The 26,180-nt window shown below is 45.2% G+C and overlaps 11 protein-coding genes across 11 annotated transcripts; 6 read left to right on the top strand and 5 right to left on the bottom strand.

Annotated features, from left to right (window-relative positions):
- Positions 1 to 657: 657 nt before the first annotated feature.
- TRIVIDRAFT_148988 (uncharacterized protein) lies at positions 658 to 2,305 on the top strand (the record flags this gene model as incomplete). Its single annotated transcript, XM_014102875.1, has 3 exons — positions 658 to 897; positions 970 to 1,998; positions 2,069 to 2,305. The coding sequence occupies 3 exons, from the start codon at positions 658 to 660 to the stop codon at positions 2,303 to 2,305; spliced, it is 1,506 nt and encodes a 501-aa protein (XP_013958350.1).
- Positions 2,306 to 2,795: 490 nt separating this feature from the next.
- On the bottom strand, positions 2,796 to 3,836 carry TRIVIDRAFT_148746 (uncharacterized protein; the record flags this gene model as incomplete). The annotated part of the gene is made up of 2 exons (XM_014102874.1): positions 2,796 to 3,096; positions 3,154 to 3,836. The coding sequence occupies 2 exons, from the start codon at positions 3,834 to 3,836 to the stop codon at positions 2,796 to 2,798; spliced, it is 984 nt and encodes a 327-aa protein (XP_013958349.1).
- A 917-nt stretch (positions 3,837 to 4,753) lies between these two features.
- On the top strand, positions 4,754 to 5,302 carry TRIVIDRAFT_45469 (uncharacterized protein; the record flags this gene model as incomplete). The annotated part of the gene is made up of 1 exon (XM_014102873.1): positions 4,754 to 5,302. One exon carries the CDS (start codon positions 4,754 to 4,756, stop codon positions 5,300 to 5,302), a length of 549 nt encoding a protein of 182 aa, XP_013958348.1.
- Positions 5,303 to 5,976: 674 nt separating this feature from the next.
- Positions 5,977 to 8,429, top strand: TRIVIDRAFT_179499 (uncharacterized protein; the record flags this gene model as incomplete). Its single annotated transcript, XM_014102872.1, has 5 exons — positions 5,977 to 6,206; positions 6,273 to 6,977; positions 7,034 to 7,347; positions 7,399 to 7,746; positions 7,823 to 8,429. The coding sequence occupies 5 exons, from the start codon at positions 6,042 to 6,044 to the stop codon at positions 8,427 to 8,429; spliced, it is 2,139 nt and encodes a 712-aa protein (XP_013958347.1).
- Positions 8,430 to 8,847: 418 nt separating this feature from the next.
- On the bottom strand, positions 8,848 to 10,610 carry TRIVIDRAFT_190982 (uncharacterized protein; the record flags this gene model as incomplete). Its single annotated transcript, XM_014102871.1, has 7 exons — positions 8,848 to 8,877; positions 8,920 to 9,175; positions 9,233 to 9,389; positions 9,446 to 9,534; positions 9,594 to 10,309; positions 10,364 to 10,450; positions 10,509 to 10,610. 7 exons carry the CDS (start codon positions 10,608 to 10,610, stop codon positions 8,848 to 8,850), a joined length of 1,437 nt encoding a protein of 478 aa, XP_013958346.1.
- Positions 10,611 to 13,070: 2,460 nt separating this feature from the next.
- On the top strand, positions 13,071 to 14,508 carry TRIVIDRAFT_14392 (glycoside hydrolase family 28 protein; the record flags this gene model as incomplete). Its single annotated transcript, XM_014101956.1, has 3 exons — positions 13,071 to 13,634; positions 13,718 to 14,329; positions 14,383 to 14,508. 3 exons carry the CDS (start codon positions 13,071 to 13,073, stop codon positions 14,506 to 14,508), a joined length of 1,302 nt encoding a protein of 433 aa, XP_013957431.1.
- A 393-nt stretch (positions 14,509 to 14,901) lies between these two features.
- TRIVIDRAFT_45962 (uncharacterized protein) lies at positions 14,902 to 16,836 on the top strand (the record flags this gene model as incomplete). The annotated part of the gene is made up of 5 exons (XM_014102870.1): positions 14,902 to 15,174; positions 15,249 to 16,079; positions 16,139 to 16,186; positions 16,245 to 16,668; positions 16,724 to 16,836. The coding sequence occupies 5 exons, from the start codon at positions 14,902 to 14,904 to the stop codon at positions 16,834 to 16,836; spliced, it is 1,689 nt and encodes a 562-aa protein (XP_013958345.1).
- Positions 16,837 to 17,097: 261 nt separating this feature from the next.
- Positions 17,098 to 18,657, bottom strand: TRIVIDRAFT_200446 (uncharacterized protein; the record flags this gene model as incomplete). Its single annotated transcript, XM_014102869.1, has 1 exon — positions 17,098 to 18,657. One exon carries the CDS (start codon positions 18,655 to 18,657, stop codon positions 17,098 to 17,100), a length of 1,560 nt encoding a protein of 519 aa, XP_013958344.1.
- Positions 18,658 to 21,271: 2,614 nt separating this feature from the next.
- TRIVIDRAFT_67770 (uncharacterized protein) lies at positions 21,272 to 22,032 on the top strand (the record flags this gene model as incomplete). The annotated part of the gene is made up of 2 exons (XM_014102868.1): positions 21,272 to 21,545; positions 21,632 to 22,032. The coding sequence occupies 2 exons, from the start codon at positions 21,272 to 21,274 to the stop codon at positions 22,030 to 22,032; spliced, it is 675 nt and encodes a 224-aa protein (XP_013958343.1).
- Positions 22,033 to 22,564: 532 nt separating this feature from the next.
- On the bottom strand, positions 22,565 to 23,515 carry TRIVIDRAFT_221388 (uncharacterized protein; the record flags this gene model as incomplete). The annotated part of the gene is made up of 5 exons (XM_014102867.1): positions 22,565 to 22,746; positions 22,800 to 22,861; positions 22,911 to 23,108; positions 23,154 to 23,392; positions 23,453 to 23,515. The coding sequence occupies 5 exons, from the start codon at positions 23,513 to 23,515 to the stop codon at positions 22,565 to 22,567; spliced, it is 744 nt and encodes a 247-aa protein (XP_013958342.1).
- Positions 23,516 to 24,196: 681 nt separating this feature from the next.
- On the bottom strand, positions 24,197 to 26,163 carry TRIVIDRAFT_190976 (uncharacterized protein; the record flags this gene model as incomplete). The annotated part of the gene is made up of 6 exons (XM_014102866.1): positions 24,197 to 24,252; positions 24,308 to 24,624; positions 24,676 to 24,944; positions 25,008 to 25,104; positions 25,181 to 26,061; positions 26,158 to 26,163. The coding sequence occupies 6 exons, from the start codon at positions 26,161 to 26,163 to the stop codon at positions 24,197 to 24,199; spliced, it is 1,626 nt and encodes a 541-aa protein (XP_013958341.1).
- Positions 26,164 to 26,180: the final 17 nt, after the last annotated feature.

The following is a 26,180-nucleotide window of genomic DNA, read 5'->3' as shown; positions in this document are numbered from 1 at the left end:
TCCTCCTATTGGAGCAGCTGTCTTGTACTTCACTTATCCCATATCATGTGAGACCGCAGATTTCGAAATTTGAGTGCGGGTTTAGTTGTCAATCCATTCAATGGTCATATGATGTGTATACATATATGTACGTGTAACCATTGTTCTGTCCATGTATTGTGGTTATTATCTTATAGACTGGCGTAGAATATCACATCAAGTGTGCAAACCAACTTTCCGTTGACCGGTTGATCAACGCTGGATCAGGGCTCAAAGCTCTCTTACTCCTATTGAGTGACATTCTACCCCACAGTTCTCTATCCGCTAGTTTACAAACTACTGCTGTGTGCTTGCATGGCCTCTCATCCATGTATTATATGTCGTAGGCTTTGTGGCGTTTAGCAGTGTGGGGGATAACTCTAAACTCCCCCCGAAAACCCGTACAGCATAACTACCAAGACCCCGGGATTCATTACAAAGCCCCCAACCTAGTTGCATACGATAAATACCACACGATGCAACGCTGCGGAAGAAGTGATTTCAAGGAACAGAACGACCATGCCCAGTCTCAATTATGCATAGCCGGATTTTTCACCAATGTCCAACTTATTTCAAACCCTTTGAGACATTTTCAATTTCTGTCTGTGATATCTGACTCGTCCAACAATAGCTGCCACAATGTCTACAGACAAGGCGGAGGCATCTGCTGCTGAAGATCGCTCACAGAATAGCGGCACCGCTAAACATGAGGAAGAAGCTCCTGGACCACTGAAGCTGGACCCTCGCGGTATTCCTTTGTCGCCACAGCCCACAGACGACCCGAAAGACCCGCTCAATTGGAATCGTTGGTTGAAGCTGATGGTTCTCACCGAGGTCTCCATTTTTTCGTTTCTTGCTTTGTTCAGTGCCTCTTTAATTGTACGTGTTCCTATACTGAAGATATGTACATTTGCTCATGGACTTTACTAATGAGACGTGGATTTGCTCCAGACGCCAGCTTTTGTTCCTCTATCATTGTTTCTCCACCGCGACTTAGTTACAACTGCCTATGTGACAAGCACATTTATCTTGCTGGGTGGTATCTCCGCCATTTTTTGGAATCCAATCGCGAATGTTTATGGGCGCCGGCCAGTATACATCGGCACTGTCGCCGTCGCTGCGGCCATGTGCGGTGCCTCCGGAGCGGCTAAAAACTACGGGACTCTCATAGCTCTCCGATGCCTCAACGGTTTCTTTGGTGGTGTGCCGCTAGGTTTGGGAAGTGCCACTGTTTGTGACATGTATTTCGCCCACGAAAGAGGCGTCTATATGGGTATCTATACTATTAGTTTCCTGACAGGTGGTCACATCGCGCCCCTCATTGGAGGTTATATCGAGAAGAACTTGAGTTGGCACTGGTGCTTCTACGTCCCAGCCATCATCACGGGAGGCATTCTCATCATCTTCGTCTTTACCGTTCCCGAAACACTGTACTCTCGTACTCCTGCGGCTCTTGCACGTCCGTCGCAATCATGGATGTCGAATATGCTCATGAAGAGACGGGCACATCCCACGCGGCAGCTGCGCATTGTGGACTTTTTTCGGCCATTCCAGATGATGATTTATCCAAGTGTTGTGATACCGACTTGGTGTTATTCACTGTGCTTCGCCTACGGCAGCATTTTGTTCATTATCACTAGCGCAAATCTCTTTGGCAAAATATATCACTTTCAACCTCAACAAACTGGTCTCTTACTGGGTATTCCGATTACGGTTGGCAGTCTTGTTGGAGAGCTGTTCGCTGGAGGCATATCAGACTGGATCAGTGAAAAGCGGGCACTGAATCGTGGAGGCGAGCGTAGCCCTGAAGATCGACTCTTGGGAATCATCCCATCGGCTCTACTAACACCTCTTGGCATCATTATCGAGGGCGTTTGCCTCCAGAATAAGACTCACTGGATTGGAGTCGCCATGGGAATTGCCATTGCAAGTTTTGGGCTGCAGGTTATGACTACGGGAGTTTATACATACACAGCAGAAGTAAGTGTCGCTCATATCCGCCGTTTCTATGGTCATATTTATAACTAGCTAACCATTCTATGCTTTGAAGTGCTATAAACCACAATCTCCTGAACTCGGTTCGTTGATCAATTTTGGGAGGCAAGTGTACAGTTTCACCATTGGATTTTATGCAATCCCTTTTGCAAATATGATTGGAATCCAAGATGCTTGGATCACGCTGGCAATGATTACCTTTGCTTTCTTCTTGCCCCTCATCCCGCTGTACTACAAGGGTGCAGATTGGCGGAAACGCCTCGGCAAGCCAACTTTTCACCAGGATCTGTAATGACAAATATGGCATATTTTCCTTGCCCATCATTATCTAGGAAGGCTCTATTATCGTATCTAATCTGGTTTTAATTTTATATTTCTATCCCTCTTCAGTATATCTAGTAATAGATATTTAATTCCAGTTTGTATAACCATAAAGTTCCTATTTGGTTCACTTGGAAGGTACAGGTACATATGCAAAAAAAAAAAAAAAAAAAGAAATTTATTCACCATTCTGAGTGCAAAGGCTATACTATCTTAGGCTAACTTAGACTGTAAGATTCTTCACGAAAGGCACAATCTTAATCTCTCGCTTGTTCCAAGATTTATTGTACAAACCGTAACATACTTCGCCTTGATTCGCAGCCAGCCCTCCTACTCTGCATTCTTGTGGAGTCATGGGCTTCAAATTATGCGGCTCTTTTGTCAGCCTCGGAATAATCCTAAGCACATTGTTACGGCCCATGTTGGTGAAATCGTGCTGATTAACGCTCGCTGAGACGTGTTCATCCCACCACGCTGCATTGAAGATTATTAGACAGGTTCATTTCCGGGCTCCAAGTGCATAGAATGAACGTACCACAGGCGTTAGGGATACTTTCGAAAGGGTAGTCTATGGAAAACATGATAGATTGTACTCCAACTTCGCCCATAGCGCACATCAACGCAGGTGTGGAGAAGTGACCAGAAGTTGTAATGAAAAGCTGTTCCCCAAAATAATCACGAACAAGTTTATCCTTCCGCATGGGCATATTGGGGAACCGGCTGCGATCAAGCTTATGATCGATGCGATAGATGTCGTATGGACTAAGTTAGGTTAGCTTTATCATGGAATTTAGAATTGGAAAAGAACAGAAAACTTACATATGCTCGCCCATATGCCCGAAAACCAGCTTGACCTTTGGAAATCGATCCAGTACACCATTTGTGACGATCCCCAGAATATGCATGTTGAGACGATCAGCGTAGCCAAGAGCAGAAAAGTCGAGCCAAGGGCGACCATCCCACATTAACTTGTGAATCAATTTATTTGAGGGCCGTGGATGCATGTAGACAGGAGCTTCAAGGTCATTAGCTGCCTGCCAGAAGACATCATACTCCGGCTGGTCATAATACAGCATGCCATTACCATCCTCGCCACAGCTTTGATAGTCATTAAGCAGTACTCCGACAAAACCCTTTTTCTCCGTCATACAACGACGGAGCTCTGCTGCTGCTTGCACCGGGTCATGCATGCTCAGGGCTGCAAAAGCTGCAAATCGGTTTGGTGCTTTCATCACCTCAGCCTCCATGCGATCATTTGCCAGAGTAGCCTGTGCCTCGGCTTGAGACTTGTCAGAGATGCCCTGGCATCCTGGCGAGTTGAATGAGAGAACCATAAAATCAACGTTGTTCTCATCCATCTGCTTCAAGCGTGTGCCGTGGATATCAAGTAGCTCGTTTGTCAAACGAGAGCCGGTCCCAGCTGCGACGAATTTCCCAGGATCATTGTTTGCCAATTCTTCCTGAATCGTCCAGCACTCTTCGAGGGCGATCTTGCCATACATGATGCTTTAAAAAAAAAAAAGCCAGAAAATTCAATCACTAAAATGATTACAATGGAGAGAATGAATTAGGAATTGCAGCGACGAATGGAGAGAAAGAAAAACAATGCGGTTCAGTAGCTTCTACCACTATTTAAAATGACTGCGCCGCTAGAATCGCTTGTTCAGTTTCGGGGAGTTAAAGCGCCTCCCGGCTTGATGGCAATTGTCGCGTCAAATAGCCGGCCAGTGGGGTGAGCAGCCATTCTGGCGCAGGCGAGGAGCCGAGACAATTTGGCCGGAGTCCATGTTCTGAAAGGAAACTTCATATGAAACCAAGCTCATAGCACCCCGTAAAATTGGCGCGATTGAGGAGACTCAGTAAAGTGCTTCGAAATTAGCAGTGAGGCAACACAACTTGGAGCATGGTTATTCAGTCGTCTCTCAAATAGATTCAACACACATGACAAATGTACATACAGTATCTCGCGCAAGGTACTCATGATAGCAAGGAAGGATGTCACGAAAACTTGTTTTTAGATAGCCCAAGGGCGTCGCTGTTGGTCATGCGCGCATCTATTCAATGCTGCTTGCGCGCCTTTTATATCGCGTCTTGACACAACACGAGCAGTCCAGAGGATGCGTTGTGGGAGAACAGCTGTATAAAGAGAGTGATTTACAGGCTATGGAACCGAAATTTTGCGGTGTCATTAGCGCCCTTGTTTCAACAAAGCTACTAAAAATAAATGAAAACCGACGCCAAGTACATGAGCCTTGTTGGTACGTCGTAAATACCAGGAGAGGATAATGGTATATAAACATTACCAAAAGTGCTTCAAGGAATAGAATTAAATCGTCACCGTTTCACTCAAACCAAAATTTCACCGCAAAAGAGACAAAGACAGATCAACTTTGCCGTCTTATCTCGCCCAGTAGCGACAATGGCCCCCAGCAACCTCCAATTCCGCCCAGCAACTGCTGAAGACGCGGGGCAAATCCAGCAACTTGTTGAATCCGCGTTTCGCGCGGTGGATAGCAGACCAGATTGGACCGGGAATACAGAACTCGCGTCAAACTTTCGAATCGGTGTTGAAGAAGTAATGCCTAGGATTGTCAACCCTGACAATGCTGTTCTGATGGCCTTGGACGGCGCTAATATCCTAGTCGCTTCCATCGAGGTCTGTAAGCGCGGCATTAACTGTGGCCGCCTTTCCATGATTGCAGTCAATGAACGATATCAACAAAGCGGCGTTGGACGATTGATCCTGGAGTATGCTGAAGCATATTGTCGACAGGCTTGGAACGTGGAAAAATTCTCACTGAACGCACTTTCGACGCGCAAGGCACTTATTGAGTGGTATATTCGTCGAGGATACCAGAAGACGGGAGAAACAACACCTTTTCCACGAGAAAAATTCAGCAGTATGGAGTTACCCGACGATATTTGTTTTATCGAAATGGAGAAGGATTCCAACAATATTAGTGAATAGGGAGAGTCGGTGTAGCGCCAAAGTGCACACGGCCTGCGAGTCTTGAGCCGGTCTATATTTGTAATGCCAATATTTTTTTTTGACCGAGCTCTTCGCAGGAGCCGCACAGTCATTTGCGTTCGATATGCTCGGTATATTCTATATAGAAAGCTATCGTAGCGAAAATCTTAATCAACATCTTTTCCGATATTTAGGAATAAAACAGCAAGAGTACTCCAATACTACCGACTTGATCAATTACTAAATCAATGCAGCCCACGGATGCAGAATACCTCAATAGGAGGATGAGCGCGTAGTAATTACTTAGCATTATTGTCTTAAAATTTCGAAGCTAGCATTACATCTACTTCCACTTCCAAATTACTCAACTGCATGATTTTAGCCATATAGATATGCCTATTCAAAATAACAGCTATAATTGATTCCATGATGGATGGTTACCACTTAATTGCGAGGAGACGCGGCTGCGGGGCGTCCTCGGTACGAATCAGAACTGCGCCGTTATCAATCTGGAGCAAGCACCAAACGCCCATGCTCGCCCTGGGTGGCATTTCGGAGCTGCCTCCACTCCATCTGATTGGGCAGCCGCACGTGTCGAAAGACCATGCCATCCTGGACTCGATGGCTGCAACTTTGATCAAACAATGTTGCTCCCCATGGCATGGATCACTCTCCGCCCTAATCACATTTACCCAACTCGTTTGTCATTAATGGGCTTAATACATGTACTGACCTCGCGATGTCTCAAAGTACGTCTCACGCGACCGCAGCAGGGCATCGTCGGATTGCTCCAGGCCCTATCTCCGAACCCAATTCTACTGCCGCCCAGCGCCCAAACCGTCTACAATCTCGACGGATCGGCGTGAGTGTCGCCTGTGAAGCCTGTCGGAAACGCAAAATACGAGTAAGCCTAGTATTCACAGGCTAACGAAAGCAACAAAGTTGAAACTAAGCCATTTATTCATTTTAGTGTAGTGGAAATCGGCCGAAATGTCTGTCATGTATACAAAAATCGATAGAATGTCACTATACATCAGCCAACCCGACCGAAACGAATTCAGCAGTACTGAAGCGGAAATTCCGAGAGGCGAAAGAGAAGAGTAGCGATTATGAAGAATTCTATGAGGCAGTCCAAAATATGCCCGAAACTGACTCTCGGGCAATCTTTCGCTTGATCCGTCGCGGTGCGGATATCAAGGCCGTAATGCGGCAGATTAGGGAAGGAAGTCTTCTTCTTCAGTTGTCATTAGTTCCTGAAACGCGACGTCGATACGAGTTTCCATTTGTCACCACAATGCCAACAGCCCTCTTAACTGATAACAATTCATATCTCAGATCTTTCATCTACGAGTCAACCTTTCACGACGAAAACCGGCGGCAATTGAATCTGCCCTTAAACCCAAATAGCAGAACGGGATCGCCGCAATACGTCTATACGCAGCCTTATCATAGTGCTGAAATTGTAAACACGCGACTCTCTACCGTTGACATATCACGCTGGACAGCGGTTACTTCCGATAATACGCTCATGAGGACTTTGCTGCACTCTTATTTTCTCCATGAGTATACTTCATATACGATCTTTCAGAAAGATATTTTCATCCAAGCCCTTACAGACGGCAATGAGCAATTCTGTTCTTCGCTTCTTGTGAACGCCCTCTTGGCTGAAGCATCGGTGATTACCCTTACCAAGGCATTTAAGCCATTTTAGATGCAAGCTAACTATTGCAGCATTGTTATATAGGTATCCAATATCGCGAACAATTTTGGAATCCTGAGAACATCGGCTATCGCTTTCTAGCAGAAGCTAGGCGACTTTGGGAACTACAGTCCGAGAGCACAGATCTTCCAACTCTACAAGCTGGAGTGATTTTTAATATCATATATGTCAATAATGGCATAGACAAGCTAGGTTTGGCTTACCTAGACAGAGCAATGAAGATAGCGGAACAATTGCAACTATTTCAGGATAATAGCCATATCCAGAACAAAACTCTGAGACACGCAAGAGATTTCACCGCATGGTGCCTATATAATTATCAGACGTAAGTCAACAACCCCTTTCATCACTTACCAATGTCTGACTGGCAAAATAGCATAATGGGATATTACTACTTCAAATGTCCTGCTATTCCATACCCTCCCATGTCAGCTCTACCAGACCCAGATTCAGAACCATCCTGGTACGGCGACTTCATTCTAAAATATCCTGCCAATAACACTTTCACCTCGTTCTATTTCCCACATTTCTTCCACGCAATGTCAAGACTGAAAATGTTTCTCAATGCCATTGCGACTGCATTATTCAAGCCAGAGAACAGTGAGAGAGTCCTACCAGCCAAAGTAAAGTCAGATCTTCGAACCCAAATGGAATCTTGGTTGGCCTACCTGCCAGTACCATTACGTCCCAGTAATATTGTTTTCCCATCACAGTTAAAATTGCAGTGAGTGGCCCGCAGTCCTGACATACTTCAGCTTACCCTGGCATTCATGGATTTACTCGCTGACGCTCTTTTAAAGCATGGAATACCATTCTACCCTTTTTGCGCTGCTGCAAACACCTATCGAAAACAATGGTTCCTTTGCATCAACTTCTATATATAATACAGGCGACAATGAGTCATTACAGGAGGCTATTTCAGCAGCTATGGTTCGGCTAGAAACCATAGCTCGCATCTACTACCTGAGGCACAGCTTCGAGTTTTGTGACACCTATCTTACCTTTTATCTTTCTACTCTAGGGTTTGCCGCGATGGAGGGGCTAAAGGCTTCTACACTTGATCATGAACATTTCAAGCACTTGATGTCAACGATAGTTCTTTGCGTAAAGGGTTTGTATGATCAAGGGCGACATGTCCACGTAGCCTCCGCCGTATATCGGCTGCTACGTGATCGTTTATCACCCCAGGATTTGAGGTTGTTGCAAGGATATGTCCATTGGAACCTTTCAGATGATAACGAGCTCCTGATTATGGAGCATGTCCAATCTGAATGGCCAATACCTGTTGTTGGCCGAGAGAAAGATCCGGAGGCGGCGACATTGGAGAATCTTGCACGAAGATACAACAAAATGTCGGTTAATTCTTCTAGAGAGACAAGTGAAGAGAATGAGTCAGAAACGAGATGAAGGGCAGGATATAAGCTTTTGTTCTATGGCTTGCTGAAATAGAAGGATATTAACAATTAAAATAGAACTAGCGGCTCGCAGAATGACAAATCAGGATAGTACTCACACAATATACCTCGCGCTCTTCTGCCACCTCTGTAAATGTCGGTAATACGGATAGTGGTCTTTACCCCGGCCGTCATTACGTGTTCTATATAGCCTCTGAACGGTTTAGGGACATTTCAAACACGACCTATTTAATAAAAAGCATGCCACTTGAGCCTCCATCACCGCGCTAGGATAGACCAAACACACATCTATTAAATCATTTCTTTTGCATCAAACCAAGGCAGAATATTGATATAGCTGTTAATTCCAACATACTGACCGTGCATCACAGCATTACACCGGTATTCGCCATTATGAGTGTGATATTCTCCTAAACTGTTGTTATCTTGTTATCCTCGCACTGGTCAACTACGTGAACTTCTTTATTTTGAACATCAGGAGCGCCAAGTATCTGAGCGCCCTTATCGACATGATTAGCACCGCCAAAAAGCACATCAATTTCCTCCAACGGAATTTGCTTCGTCTCTGGAATGAAGAAATAGACAAACACGACGAGGACGAAATTTGTTGCCATAAAGAAATAAAGACATTTGAGTCCCTCATTCTTTAAAAATGTCGGGAAGAATTGTTGGAATATCGTATTGGCGACATTTTGCATCTGGCTGCACATTCCGATGGCCTGAGCACGAACGTTCATACTAGCGATGGAATGTTAGCAGAGATGATTTGGTTGCTGGTTGGTGTTTAAAAGTTACCTGAATATTTCGGAAGTCCAGATCCAAGTAGTCGCGCCCCAAGAGGGTTTATAAAAGAAAATGAAGAGAAATAGAAGGAACACGATAGAGATTCCGACCGGCTTCGACTTGGTGCCGTTAAGGTCAGGTGTAGTTTGACCGATTATAGGAACCAACACTATTGGCAGTTAATATTATGGTACTAACGAGAACCATTTAGACAAAATGACTCACGCATGCAAACACCCATACCAATCCCGCCAATTATGAACAGCCACCGGCGACCAAAACGGTCGGCTGTCCATGTCGCGTTGAGCGTGAATCTGCTCATGATTAGATCTTATATTCAATGAACAAATATCGCAATCGGGAGAATTCTCACAGGATGCCAAATGTTGCATTAAGAGCATTAATCAGATTGATGGTCTGAGTCGATGTCCACACCTTCTTGTAAATAGCTGTGGAATAAGTGTTTAGTGTGCCTTGACCACTGAGCTGTTGTCCAATATTAATGATGAAAGCGAGATAAAGTCGTTTGCGAATCGAAGGGTCCTTAAAAAGAGCAGTATAATTATTACTGATGGCCTCTTTTTCATACTCCAGGGCCTCGCGGATAGCCAAAACCTCATCCTCGACCTCCTGCTCAGTATCGCGGATCTTGCGTAGAGCAGACTTGGCAGCATCTATATCGCCATGCCTTTTTATATGCCATCGCGGAGATTCGGGCTGGAATGGTAACAGAACCATGATGATAATCGGAACCATAATCTGGAAAATAACTACCATCCTCCAGTCCCAGTCGCCCAATGTTTTGCGATGGAGAGAGCAAGCGTAGTTGATCCAATAGGCAATGAACGATCCAACAGAGTAGAATAGCTGCCAGAAAGCCATGATGAGACCACGAATAGGAGGTGGTGCCATTTCGCCGATGTAAACTGGTCCTGAAGTCAAAGCAATACCTTGCCCAAGACCAACAAGGACACGTCCAGCAATGAAACAGCCCAAGTTATGTCGGGGAGCAAATGCTTGCATAAAGGTGGCGATTACAGTGAGGAAGCATCCGGTCCACATACCCCATCGTCGTCCTAGAAAGTCGGCCTATTCAAATGTCAGTTTGTGTACAGGTTGAGGAGGTGATACAGTTAGACCAACTAGGGGACCACCGAAGAAGAAACCCGCGACAATTGCGCCAATAGTGTACGATGTGTTTATCAAGCCAATCATATAGGTGTCCCGTTCCTAGACGATACGTCAGCATCGAGTCTGAGCCAGTCAGTACCATCTTCACATCACCCACGGTATCAAGATCAAAATATGCCAGCCAATTCTGCGAGCCTTGAACAGAATTATACACCGAGGCATCATATCCATAGAGAACCATGCACATTGCTGCCACCATGGATATATACCTAGAGATTCAGGTCAAATGATGTATCCTCCAAAGAGAAATATGGAGTGACGCATTACCAATTGTATGCCCTTTTCAAGGACGCCATTGTGCAAAAGGGCCAAAAGGTGGTTTCTGGATATATCGAATTGATGAAACGAGGCGTAAAAGAAAAAGAGCGAGTGAACACTAAGGAAAACCAATTGTAGACGGAACGGATTTTATGAGAAAACTAATTCAACGTTTAAGTTACGGGGGTGCAGATGTTCGGCAAAGTCATCATGTTGGGGCTCCCACATCCAACTACTGCTATAAGATGCCAAGACCAATTTTATGCATAGTATGGCCATGGCGCAGGTCGCTCGCTTCCTTCGGTACGCGATTCCCCGCAATGATAGATATGTCCGTTGACATTTTTAGAGGTGTGGTTTAGCCAGGTCCTCGCGGCTAATTCTCCGTAAATGTCGCCCCGAATGTTGTGAATCCCAGAGGATTGCGGCACCCAGTTGTTAAACCACGATACGCACCCGCCAAGTGTCGCAGTTGCGCGCTGGGTGCATCCCTCGGATATGCTAGCGCCGGAAATTGAAATTTTCCATCCATACGGTGAGATGAGCAAGAAGATCGGATGGAAGTTGGCCAGTGTGCTACATGGTTGGAACGAAAGCATAGCTTGGTGGCTGTACCTGAGATTTTCTCCTATACAAGTTTCATTAGCAACCTTAATAGATATATTGGTCTAATTTAGTACCCCAGTAAAATACATCCAATCACGGTAAGTGTGAGAAGGCTCAGCTCCGTTCTGTGTGAGTCGTACCATCTCATACAGAAAGTTCAGACACACCCACATGCTAATGGATATCTGGGGTACTGATTAATGCAGGTGGTAGTTTATTTACATCTAACCTTCCATAAAACTATGCTGTAGGCATATATGAGCGCATATCCATTCATCTCTCTTGTATTTCTGCATGGTCATGATCTCTTTGCTGAGTTAATACCACTGTGACATATCATTGGTTTTACGCGTGGCTATTGAGATCAGCGCTGAATCTGCCACCTACTTGGATAGCTTATATCCCAGTTGTCTAGTCGTGTAATAGTGTCATAGAGCTGGCATGTATCAGATATTAGGTATCCGAATGCCTCCAACTCATCTTCTATTACAGACACTACACGAAATAAATATGCAAGCTCCTGATTCACAATCCATCAACTAGACTTTGAAAATAATGAATACCATAGAAAATCGGATGGTCCACATGTTTAATATTCACCGTATTTTGGACAAGCTGCCGTTGCGTCGGTGGACAAGGATTTGCCTTCCAGGTGGAGCGTAACTTCAGGAGTTGCTTCCCTACAAACAATTGGCGGAATATGTAGCCAGTTGAACTGGCTGTCACACTACATTCTCTATAAACGCCAAACAAGTTACTTGATTCACCAAAAAGCGTACCGCTAACATGTGAGAGCAACAGATGCTGGAGAGTTGTATTCTAACTAACGAATAGTTGAAGGGCCTCAACGCGCCCCGCAAGCGAAGAATCCGACATAGCCATTACTTCTCACTGCATGAGCTATGCTCTCGACTAACTAGTAATAGGTTACTAGCTTTATCCTTCAATAGAAAGGGGCGAAGCCGCGGCTGCAGTGTATACTACTATTTAAAGATTGAAGGTGCACATCATACACACAACTATACTAGTGGGCTGCATCTCGGCCGTAACTACCCCGAGCCGTGATTTTTCTTCATAGTCCGAAAACACACATCAGCAAATACCGAATACAAGACATTGATTGGCCAATGTAATTTCTGAACAGCCGAACTAGCTAGAACTAAAGGAAACCCTTTTTTTTAAACTTAACAGCCTCAATATTCCTTCCATGTCACTATTTCATTCGTTCGGATAAGTATATTCGCACATGCATTAGCCTATATGATAGCCGCTCCATTCAAAATCCGCGGTTTCTGTCACATTACAGGCTTTGAGATCCACCACTGATCTACTTACTAGGCGGATCCGGGCCACGAGCCGCTCTTCGCGAAGCGTTTAGAGCACCTGGCAGGATATTGTACAGGTGTCTATCCCCGCATCCAAAGATGAGTAGTTCATCCCATGGTCTTGCGGGGGAAAACCTTACCGTTTGATCATACTCCTATTGGTGGAACATCCGACTGCTTTACATACCATGTCTGTTTCTTCCATATTCTCGACGGAGCACCGAGGAACAAAGTAAGTGGCGCCTAATATTGGGTATACCAGAAGGACGTACAGTGATACTATTACGATTGATCTTCCTTTTCTTTCCGCAATTGGGGCAGTAAATAGGCAAAGTAGCCGGATGAATTGAAGTAGCTATCCGTAACCGATCTCTTAAACTTGTTAAACGTACGCGAATCGTGGTATCCGAGCTCGTGATAATCTGGTTTCTCTTGACATATATCTTTTTTTCTGGCACAAGAGAATCGCAATGGCTATTCTCAGCACATTTGCACTATTCGTGGCTCTTTTATCGTTTTTGGATCCCATTGATGCTCACAAGACCATACTGGAGAGGCCCAAACTTCATTGGGGACCCAAGACACCAGGGCACCAGTTTCCTCACTCTCCGAAGCGCCACAAGACCTGCTATGTCCCTAACTGTCTTAGTTCTGGTCACCATGGCAAGAACGACGATACCCCGGAGATTCTCAAAGCCTTCAAGAACTGCAATAAGGGTGGTACTGTGATATTGAATGAGGAGTATACTATTGCCTCTCCGCTTGATCTTACGTTCTTAGAGGCTGTGGATGTGGCCATTACTGGCACTATCAAATTTACCAATGACATTGATTATTGGGTGAAGAACTCATTCAAGTATGACTTCCAAAATTCGTCTGCTTTTTGGCGCTTTGGGGGGAAGGATGTCAATATCTACGGCCGGGGACAGGGCTTAATCGATGGAAATGGTCAAGCTTGGTATGATGCATTTGCAGCTGAGCCTACTCTATTACGGCCTATCCTGCTCGTTCTAGATGGACTTGAGCACGGGTCCGTGACTGGCCTGAAGATGCGAAATTCTCCTAATGCGGGTAACTCCTATTGACCTACTACGAAGAAAATACTAACCTAACTTAGTGGTTTAATCTCATCGCTAATAGCACTGATATATTGGTCAGTGATATCGACATCGCAGTCAAGAGTGAGAGTAAAAATCCCGCCAAGAATGGCGATGGATGGGACACATTTAGAAGCGACTCTGTTGTTATCCAGGATTCACACGTTAATAACAGCGATGACTGCGTGTCTTTCAAGCCCAATAGCACAAACATCATTGTGCAGGGTATGCAATGCAACGGCTCACATGGAATATCAGTCGGCTCCCTAGGCCAATATCCGGCGGAGTACGATATAGTGGAGAACATTTATGTTTACAACGTCTCGATGTCCAATGCGAGCGATGGTGCCCGCATCAAAGTTTGGCCTGGTACGAACACACCATTCGAGCCGGGTCTATCAGGGGGCGGGGGAGCTGGATACGTGAAGAACGTCACTTATGACACGTTTTACAATAGCAACAACGATTGGGCTATTGAAATCAATCAGTGTTATGGACAAAGCAACCAAACTATCTGCGACAAGTATCCCTCCAACATAACTATTAGCGATGTCATATTTAAGAACATGTGGGGAACGACATCGACTAAATATGACCCCAAGGTTGGGACTCTAACATGTTCCTCTACTGAGGTGAGTAAAGGTTCACATATTGTGCCAACCCGTATTGACATAGTGTTTTGTAGAAATGCTTGAACATTTCTGCCTATAACATATCGGTAATTGATCCAAGCGGCAAGACTCCTCAATGGATCTGCACCAATATGGATGAGAGCCTCTTGGATATAAACTGCGTATCAGCGAATTCTTGAGCAAGTTCGGTATTTTGGGCTAAAGTGATAGGGATTGAGGTTTAATGCAAAAATCTTGAAGATGAATATACACCCCGTGGAAGGGGTCAAAAGTGCAAAGCATGTATTAATTACAAGAAAATTCGGCACATTCTTCGTCCTCTTTCCTCCAAATTTCTTCTTCATATTACTGTACCAACGATAAATCAACGTATCGCATTGCCCTTGGCATTGACTAACGAAGGAATGCTGTGCTATGTACATGTACTCGAGTTCACCATGGCCAGTTGCGGGGTATGAACAAAACAACCACATGCAACTTCCGATCCCCGCTCTTCGCCAGAAAATAATAACCTCAACAACACTTTAGTTGGCTTCCACGTCATTCCAGCAATAAGTTGGTTACTATACGCCATGTCTCCAAATTTCGAGGCTATCGCTGAGAGTAAGGCTAAGGGTATTTTGAGTGCTATCCCAGACCATTGGCGGTTAGGTATCGAGGTTCCACCTGCTGAAGAACAACGCGATATCACTGGCAAATATGTTCAGCAGTTTTTAACCACGAGCGAGATTGAGATCACTGAAACCGATGCTGTGGGAATCTTGGAAAAGACCACAACTGGCAAATGGTCGGCTCGGGAAGTTACAGAAGCGTTCTGCCACCGAGCAGCAATCGCGCATCAAATGGTTAGTTGATCGATATCCCATCTCAAATTTTCTCTCTTCATCGTCATCAGTATAGGCGCTGAGTTACCTTTAAGACAAACTGTTTGCTTGATATCTTCATCGATGTTGCATTAGAACATGCCGACACGCTTGATGCATACTACCTCGAACATAATAAACCGATCGGCCCATTACACGGATTACCAGTAAGCTTGAAAGACCAATTTCACGTCAAAGGCGCTGAAACCACCATGGGATACGTTGGATGGATAGGCACTTTTGAGGGACAAAAAGGCACTGGTAAAGAGCGACGCTTTGAGAGCCAACTGGTTACAGATTTGCGGCAACTTGGAGCTGTTTTCTACTGCAAGACATCTGTGCCGCCATCATTGATGTCCCCGGAGACTCATAACAATATTGTTGGATATCTACTGAATCCCAAAAATCGTCATCTAAGCGCCGGCGGTAGCAGCGGTGGCGAAGGTGCACTTCTCAGTCTTCGAGGTAGCCCACTGGGTATGGGGACCGACATTGGGGGCTCAATCCGCATCCCTGCCAGTTTCAATGGTGTGTATGGTCTGCGGTCATCTGCTGGTCGATTGCCTTATGAGGGAACTCCAAATAGCATGGATGGTCAAGAGAGCATTCTCTCCGTCGTAGGGCCGCTAGGTACAACCCTTCGATCCTTGACATTTGTAATGAAGGCTCTGTTGAGCAAGCAGCCTTGGTTACATGACCCAATGGTCATCGAACTCCCATGGAGAGTCGAGCACGAGAGTCGACTACATGCTATGATTGGGAATATCGGAATCTCAGAAAAGCTATCGTTCGGTGTTATGAGAAGAGACGACGTCGTCTTACCCAGCCCACCTGTCCGAAGAGCTATTGAGCTTGTAGTGAAAGCATTAGAAAATGCTGGTCACGAGGTGTGTTTTTTTATCTACGTCAACAATAGACGTAAGAATTTTGACAAAATCATCTCCAGGTAATTGAATGGCAGCCGCCATCTCATTCTAGAGGACTTGAAACTGCGGTAAGCCTCATAAAATAGTCGAAACATAATTCCTTCGCTACTAATTGTATCTATATAGGTAGAGGCCTGGATGTATGACGGCGGAGAAGATATCCATAACGCCTTTAGTATATCGGGCGAACCTCCCATTTCACAAATCTCAAGACGATATGGTGCCAAACCTGTGGAGCAGAAAACGGCCACCGAAATTGCGGCAAACAATATCACCAAGCGCAAATACCGCAAAGAGTACCTTGACTACTGGAACAGCACCGCTAAACTTACGCGCTCTGGACAACCCGTTGAGGCTTTCATTTCACCATTGTCTCCCTACGCAGGGACTAAGCCTGATGAATATCGCTATCTTACATATTCGACGATTATCAACGTCTTGGATTACACTTCAGTGGCCTTTCCGGTCACGCATGCCGATAGAAACCTCGATGTTGTAGACGCCGACTACACTCCAGCTAATCCTGCTGATCAACAGGTATTCGAATCATGTAAGTACTTTCCTAGATAAAACAAAATTAGGATGGGACCTGAGAATAATTATAGACGATCCTGAAATACACCACGGAAGTCCTGTGGGACTTCAAGTTGTCGGTAGAAGACTTCAAGAGGAAAAGATTTTATCACTGGCACAAATGATATCAGATTTGCTACTCTAGTTGAGACACCCAAGGTTAAATCTAGAACACTATTCAATTATGAAATATAGTATTTTTTTTTTTTAATATGTTGTCCATCGATATGCCTTGCCAATCTACCTCGCCGGGTGAAAGGATGTGAAATCATCATTTGAGAATGCATTATCTTTACTCGGACGATTTGGCAACAGTGCATCGTGCCTACAAATTTTTCGTGCCTTTTCAAGTGATGGACCTTTCAATATAAAAACGCAACGCTATCGTATATACATGCCAGTTTCTTTACCGGCCGAAGAACTTTAATTCCAGATATCTGGCCGGTACGTAAGTCAACGCCGTTACCACAAACGTAAACTCGTTGGCAACGTCACCGCCGTAATCGCCGATGGTTTTCGCAAGAGGCCCAATGTACCACGTCTCATCCATGCCCATGACCCAGGAGACAATTCCAAGGCCAAATGCAACCGAAGCGCCGATACCGAGGGGTAGTCTTTCGGGATCATTCCAGCCATCAAGATCGTAGTTGTTGAAATTGCCTTTTCGAAAGATGTAATGCTCTTGGAATAAGATAACAGCGTAGCTAGTGCACCAGTATCCAAGAAGACTCAAGAAGTTCTGCAAGTAGGCATTTAACTGCTCTCGGCCGCCGAGAGCTAAAGCAAGAATGCAGAGAAAGCAGAAAATCGTCCAAATGAATCGGGGGATTTGAGCAAAAGGTCGTGAGAGCTGCTGAAACGAAATAGCAGCGCTGTAAATACTGATAACATTGGTGTTAATGCCCGATAGAACGAGCAGAGTAAGTAAAAACTTTGCGAATCCTCGCGGATACAACATTGTCTGTATTAGATACCCCAGTCCTTGGTCATATGCATCGCTCCATTCGGGCTTCGTATTGAGCGCTGAGGCAACAACGCAACCAGCAACCATGCCAATCGACGTAGGGATCGCAATTCCAAGGGAAGTCATCAAAAAGACTTTGACGCGGCTGACATTAGCCGGGTAGTGAACATAGTAGTCACTAACCATGGTACACCAAGAGGCACTGGAACCGTACACGATGGCCAGCAAACTGAGAATAGCGCCACTAAGGGTGGCACCTGTAGCAGTCGGTGGTGAAGTATTGTCTGCAAAGCGGCCAGTCTCGCCGAAGATAATCATGAAGATGACGAAAAAGATGATCCAGGCATATCGTTCGTAGATCAGAATAGCGTTCAATCCAATGAAGGAGATGGCTAGTGCCACCACAGCCAAAATGACGATACCAAGGATCAGCGAAACATGGCCGTCAGACACAGCAGTCAAGGCGAGGCCGCCTGTGATACATGATACAGCCGCCCAACCCATCTGCTGGATACTATTGAGTAGCGCAATGAGTTTGTTAGGCCACCAGCCAAAGCTATAGCGGCTCACACTGATCTGTCGTAAGCCAGTCGCGGCTCCAAAAGTTGCACAGTAGCCGGTGACAGCGCCGCCAAGAATCGAGGCAAAGATTGTGACAAGAATGGCTTGTTTCAGGCTTAGTCCAAACTCTGCGCCCAGAAAGCCTGTTGCAAAGCAAGATGTGTTCATCGTTCCGCTCGCCCATAGTAAAGCCATCGTCAACTGCTCTATCCATGGAACCGGTTTTTTGTCTTCTTCCTGTTTGCGATTGATGGCTTCGGATTCAATGCCAAGCTTCCTATCCATCTGGGCCTCCATTTGGCGCAACCGAAACAACAAACCACTCCCTCGCTCGCCAGGGACCGACTGTCCGGAGGTATCGTCAGATACGATAGCCGTAACATCCTTCTCGTGGGCAGGATGGCCAGCAGCCCTATGGCCGCTCTCAGGGTCGTAATCCATTTTTGAAAATCTGGCTTGAAAGCCTAGGAGGAAGATGTAAGAGTGCACCTTTTTTTCCCCTCCTGATGGGATTTGAGTCAGTGCGGAGCAGTTGCTTTTAACATTCCATTTTTTTCCTCTTCAGATAAGACAAGTCCCCGAAGCGATACCCCTGCTCAACCAATTTTTTTTTTAGCGGCACTCTTTGTACACCATCTCACGCGACCCAAAAGGTCGTACGAAGTAGGCTTATCTTTGGTGCGCTACCCAAAGCCTGAACCATGTTGCCTTTCCCGTAGTTAGAAGGTCTGGTTGCTGGAGGCGGTCGGCTCACCAAACCCGATTCTTGCCCCATCTGGAGAATGTAGAACGCAAATTACGTACACTAGTCATTGGTAATGCGGGGTGGAGACACGATATGAAGGCCAGCACAGTATTTCGTAGCACGTATCGTGTATTGTTAATTTCTTACTGTTGATCAGATGAGGAATGTGAAATAACATCTCGAACTCGTAACAAATCGGCCATCCCTTAAATGTCTAACCATTTTCCGACAGCTTTAACCACTGTTCCCCTGCCTTGCTATATGAAATGAATCCCCTCTGGCTATCTATCATCAAACTTGGGACTCAAGTTATCTGTATCAGGGGCAAACTCTTGCTGGTATGGAAGTGGCACTAGTGGCTGAAGACTGAAGGTTAGCAACATGGTAGCACGACGCTACGGCACAGACTATCCGATATTCGGTGGGCAGTTTGCTCCCCGTTGGCCGGAAAAAAATATTCGTCGGTCAAGCTTTCGGGCACTAAGGCTGCGCGTGGCAATCCTAGCCGGATCTTTTGTTAGAGCACGGAGCGCCCCGTATCACCGGATTTTTTTGTGCCTGGGGCAAACGAAGGCTGGAGTGGTGGTTGAATTTGGAGTATCTGGAGCACACCAAGAGCCACTGCCTGTGGCGGAGGGGGCAGCGTAGCTTGAAGTCAACTGCCCTCTGCATTATTGGCTGGCTCTACTCCGTATAACGTACTAGTACTATTACTATAACTTGTACGACGTAGACAAGCTACCTGTTCAAGTATACAAGCATGATATTAGACATTCCGATGCGATGGTTGACTCAGGTTGAGCTAAAATGCTAGCAACGGGGCCCTTTGTTTGGCACCTGACAGAGAGTGAAGACTAAGAATGGTGGGGTCTTTTATTACCAAGTTGACCATTCTAATTGAAGCGTGATATTTTCGAATCAATCGTTCTACGAACCGGAAGATGTGATACCCCTAGAATCACAGCTAGGGCTATGAACCCGAATCACCAGCCATTTGATAACTTGATGTCGGCTTCACCCCGAAACTGCATAACCTGAGTTTAGTAGGCTTTCCATCATGATATTTGCTTTCCTGTACTTGTACCAAGCCCCCTGCAGTAACGGCTTGTAGCCGAGGGTGACTATACAGAGGTTTTTGAAGGATTTTCTCGGTCCTTCTTGATCGATTAGAGATCAAGACTACGAAATATACTGGCCAGCTCTGTGTTTGCTATATTGGAGCATTTGATATCCCATCCGAATGTCTAGATCTGTACTGTAAAAGGCCATATTCATTATAAACGTCACATTACTATTCAGTCCACTTTTTTGCAACATAATCTCGGAAACATCTCTTAAAACAGCTATATTCCTCCGTTATAGAAGCAAAGCTTCTGGCAAGACTACTGGGCATTATGTATACCTAGCTTAGAAAAAAAAATTGTCATGTTTTCTCTTGATGAAATATTCAATATGAACGGAAAACCAAAAGTCTGATTCAGCCTCTTGTGCAGCAAATGGCTTGAGCTTTATGGTGAAGAGGTCTGATGTGGCTCATCAAATTTTGTAGATGTCAAGCTTTAACCGTGCGTCCCGTAAAAGAAGTAGTCAAATATTATCACATTCACATCCTGGGATAACAAATATGAAGCCAAACAGGGTTAGAGATTACTTGATTTACCATGTCTTCTTTTTCTCAGCTACCTATGATGCCCTTCCATTCAAGTCACCATGCAACCTTCCGACGCTGCGTATTGTAAAGCTTCTGCTTTGCACAGCCTCTAGCCTTTTCGAAAGCATCGCCCGCCATAACATCGAGATGTGGCAGGATCAACACTACCTTTCGGACCAATTTGATTCTCAGTACTTAATTTCAGATATGTTTTTATCTGGTATAATGATGCATCTATCATAGAAATCCCGAGGGCACATGATATACTGGATAGCATCTCTCAAGGCAGAATGTAGGTGACTCGCACAAGTTCTAAATACATGTATTTATAAGTAGTTTTGGTGGTTGACTCCGGTGTAGATTTCAGTAGATGGCAGATGTGAATGATACGTTGATACTCTCAATCAATGTCGGAAGCCTTCAAATCAACCAATAATTTCCAAGTGCCAAGCTTTGGTGGGCCAAGGCTGATGATAACAACGCTAAGAGATTGCGGTACACGAAGTGTGTGAATCACAGGGCAGCGAAAATTCAAATGTGTCCATATTCTTTTGTTCTTCTCTTCAACACCCGTGTGCAGTCAGCCATTCAGCCCGGCGCTACAACAACAGGCTCGTTATTCGATATCTTTACATCCTGAGCTTCGACCGCTTCACATCATGGGCATCATCCGCAAGGCCGCCGCTGGAGTGACTGTTGGCACAGCTGCAGCGCTAGGCTATCTCCACCTGGCAACAAGCATCATCACACCGATTCCTCTCAGTGACGCGCTGTACAGCTCCAGCTCGTACAAGAAGTATAATCCGCATCAAAACGCAGCTACCAACGACATCTGCGTCAAGACCATACCTCTGAGTCGCATACGTCCAGAATTGCTACAAAAGGAGGGAGATTTAGCCTTGGAGCTCTGCCGTGGCGTGTGGCATGGCTGGGGTGAGTCTTTTTTTTTTTTACTCAGCACCCCTCACCAGCGTTTTCAGCTCTCGTATTAGTATAGCCCCGTGCTAACAAATGAACAGGCTATGCGATACAACGACAGTACTTGCATCGTAAATGGTACGGCCCCGAGACGTCCTCGCAGCTATGGACGCGAGACCAACTCGCCGCCTCAACGTATGACGTCGGAACAGTTGTGACAGACCACTTTGAAGTTGTTGATCGCACGCCGAGTGAAATTTTAGTCCGCGCTGGCGACTCTCCTCGCGAACAGGGTGGACGGCCCGCAGATGGTTTGTTCGCCATTGGCGCCGTTGTTGACCACGATGCTCAAGTGGCGCGACTGACTCTAAAGAGCTGTCTTTTCCCTAGCCACTGCAAGGTAGAAAGTGACAAGGGACCGATGCCCATGCCTGTGGAAATTTTGCACCAGTGGTACTCACGCATTTTGTTGGTCAGCGCGGCTTCTCGATTGACACGTTGAGTGGCCTACAGACAGACATGAGCAAAATGCACCTCATGGTATGCTGAAAGGTTACGTCGATGCTACATTGTCTCCGGCGATGACTTACATATACAGCCGTCGGGTCATCAGTAATCGCAACAATAGCCGCATCATGCGCCGTCACCCTCGTCACTCACAGTCCAACACTTCCCATGCACAGGTAGAGAAACGCTAGTTGAATTATACCTAGTATCGAGGCAGCAGTAATACTACATACGCTTTTCATGGTGACCTCATAATTGAGAACATGAATAAACAATTCAGACTTACTGTGGACATGACGGCACAATATATATTTACGTGACCATTTCCCCCTATAACTACATGTACGAAGTACCCACGCTGTGATGATCTTCAGGCTTAGCATCAGGTGTTTCATATGCAGCTAAGAGTGCGTGTAGTCGACCCCAAAGTTCTGATCTGTGGAAAAGACAAAATGATATATAATACATGATATTTTACATAATATACATGATATGACACATTATCAACAATAATGGCCATCTTAAGTCTAAAATGGCAGCTTTGTTCCATCGTAGCTGTAGAATGCTCCATGATCTTTGTGTGCAAGTCCCTTTAATACCTTCATGCTCCCTACGGCGGATTGCTCGACAGTGATGACTGGGATATGCGGCGCATTCTGCTTCATGAAATCTAAAAGTGGACTTCCAATATTCGTTTCTCCCACGTACCCTAAAGCATATCAACATCTGAGCTTAAGGTCAACTATGTTAAGCGGTACGTACCAGGGTGAAGAAGAGTCATGATAACACCATCTGTCATTACACCACTCCACTTTCGAATAGCCCTACTCATCTCAGCAATCGAACTCATTTTAGGCCTGCATCATAACTTACATATTAAGGGCAGCTCTCGCAATCGAATAGCCATTCGACACAGAAAGCGATGGCGCCAGTTCAATTGACCCCAAGACTGATGAAAGCACAAGGACCTTCTTTTGTTGGCTTTTAAGAACGAGAGGATGAAAAGATCGAATGACCAAGATATGAGTTTTTATACTGAATGCCACCTCTTGCATCGTTATGTCAATGTCCCTGTCTGAGGTTAGTATTGCACTATGAAAGAGATTTGAGCCTTACAATGTTTCCCAAGAACTGAACGGATCACCACCAATGCCAGCATTGCTAATAAGATTATCCAGTCCATTGGGCAGCAAACTGGTTGCTTCTTTCACAGCTTCGTTTATGCTTTCTTCACTAAAAACATCGAGTTGAATAAGGTGAACACGGCTTGGGTGCCTGGCTTTGAGGTCGTGCAAGGCTTTCGAACGATTGAGATCCCTAGCAGTCACAACGACAAAGCTATCTGGCTCCTTGAGCTATCATACAGTCAATATTGTCAATTATAACTAGGCCAAGTTCTACATAAAGGTACTTACCAGCTCTACAGCAAAACCTAGACCAAGTCCCCGGCTAGCACCAGTGATGAGATAGGATGGCATTTTGCAGTAGACAAGAATGTCGTTCTGAGGCGAAGTAGGAAGCTCGGAGATTGCAATATATTGTATTGTTCCTTTGATACACTTATTTCTGAAGAAAACTATATATGTGATAGACTTTCAACCCGTTGGTAGGCTATGTAGTTGGTGGTTCGATATCGAGTAGGCTATGCATGAAATGACCCAATCTTGGCAGATGACGAAAATCTGTAAACTGGCCATCTCCGCGGAAGAAAGCATACCACTAGACAAAAAAACACGGAGATTCAAGTGTTATGGTTTGGTCAAGTGCGTTATTCGGTAAATAATACAAGCATGAAGCCATTGCAGGGAATGCATGCGCTTGAATACATTAGAAGGGTAACTTATTACGGATCCCCCAAGGCAAATAAACGTGATACAAACTTCACCAAGTCTTCTAAACTAAGGATTGTTTTCACTATGACAATTTATTATATATCCGCTTCTTATTGTATATCCTTGTACAATCGAGGGTATGCTATTACACAAAGAGCCCATACTTAGGACGAAATTTATCACCTTACGCATACGGGCTCATCTCACTTGACCAAAGCAGTTTTGATGAGATGGGTATGTATATTCAATGCTAATACAGGCTCATGCTTGGATCAATAGTATATGCAATACTCAAAATCCTGAAGTCACAACAAAGTACGGCCGATTTTAAGCAATAGACGCCATTATTGCTTCTTTTGATTGCAAAATGGACAGATATATACCTATACCAACAGTATTAGCGTTCGGAATGTTAAGTTGTGTTGCATGTAAACTTACCTGCTACCCGCCATCTGGACTGTAAGTGCTGGAGCAGCCACTTATATTGTGCCACTCTTTCCTGGATTTCTTCATTCGGGCTCCCTTGACCCATTTCAATTGTGGTCAAGGCTCCCTGATAGACTATTTGCATGAGAAACACTGGAAACTCCTCACCTAGGCTCTTTCCTTCTTCCGCGTCTTTACGAAGACAGATTGCCAGTAGAGCCAAGTTTTGCAAAACACATTCCGATTCTGCAAACATGTGTTTATAAGCGTCTTCAGTTGAAGAGATACGCACTCGCCGCCAATGGCAATCTTGAAGTAACAATATAGCACTAAACATCGGTCAGAACTTATCATAGTCTTCTCCAAATAGCAGAACATACCAATATGAGATCGCAGTTTGACAGCAAGTTGCAAGATCATGAGCGTCAAACTCTGTCTTGGTTACAGAGATCAATGCCCAAATTGTGCGTCGTAGTTGCGCTGTATCCTTCCCAATATCGACTGTATCTGAGTCACTAGGCGGCGGAAGGGACGACACAAACTTGAGAGCCTGGTTTACCAAATAAGTTGCTTGTGCTAATCTTGTAAACACGCCCATTTTAAGATTGAAAGCAGCAGATATTTTGAGATTATCTTGAGGCTTTGCAGTCTGAAAAGGGTTGAGGCCATTAGCAATGTCATCCATTGTCGGCCTAGGAAGAGAGGCTCTCACCGCATTTAAAAATGTCCAGTCATCTACTGGAAGATAATCATCATACTCCGGATCTTTCGTGGTCAGGCCTCTCAATGGGTTGGTAAGGTTCAGGAATCTATCTCTCCGGTAAGCGGATCATCGTACGGAGAAAGTGAGCGCTCACTCTGCCAAATGTACATTGAGAAACATACCGATCTAATATTAGAATCCCCCACCAAACTCTCCTCATCTCTTCTACTTCCATCCAAGGTCTCCCCGCGTTATTTTCTCCAGTCAAATCCACAAGCAGCTTATCTAAGCCCAGCGCAATGCCATACCTGGCACATGCTCCAACAGTCAAGTAGGCAGCAGGATAGATTGCGTGTCCGATCTCATAGATGGCAATCAAAATAGCTGATTGCAAAATACAGACGGACATGATTCCAGCAGCTTCTACTTCACAGTAGAATTGTTTTGTTGCCTTATAGAGCGCTGTTCTCCCATCTCTGTGATCTTGGGCGGCTGGTGTGCAGTACAGCTTCATACATAACGAGAGTAGAATACCTTCAGTCCGTCGGGGGGACAATGGATTGAGGGCAATGTTGAAGAAATTCTTTCGAAAGATAACGGGAGTCCATATGACAACTTGTGAGAAGAATGTAGCAGATATATCGCGAATTTGGTCGAATTCTCCTGTGTGGGCAGCAACCTCGCTGGGAATCGCGATGTTGATACGCGGAATCTCCAAAAAAGCTTCGCGGAAAATGCTGGGTGCGATGAACTGAATAGCTGTAGCCGTGCCAAATGATTGGATGACACTGGGTGTGGCATATGAAACTTCCAACGGCGATTGTTGATCCCACTCACTCGAGCGGTTGCTACCACCTGCTCTGTTTATCGATGAATCATTCCCTGTCGGTACAGTGTCTTTTGTCACTCCATTGCTCTCCGGCAGAACAATATATTTCTGGGCTCGACGCTTAGGGTAGCAACAATCCACTCCCTTGCGGATGCAAAGCTGACATGTTGGTAGAGATTTATCGCAGCGTCTTTTGCTGTGGCGGCAGGGAAAGCAGGCAATGAGGGCCACTGGCTGCTGATGTTCCATTGTTGCAACGAGGAATATTGAATCACAGCCAACGTGTTTGCGGTATACTGCGGTAATTGCGGTGATTTATCATCCGCTGACCGCCATGCTCCGATACCAACGCT

Source organism: Trichoderma virens, assembly GCF_000170995.1.
Source record: "Trichoderma virens Gv29-8 chromosome Unknown TRIVIscaffold_5, whole genome shotgun sequence".
Classification (NCBI taxonomy): Eukaryota; Fungi; Ascomycota; class Sordariomycetes; order Hypocreales; family Hypocreaceae; genus Trichoderma; species Trichoderma virens.
This window is presented reverse-complemented; position numbering and strand designations above follow the sequence as displayed.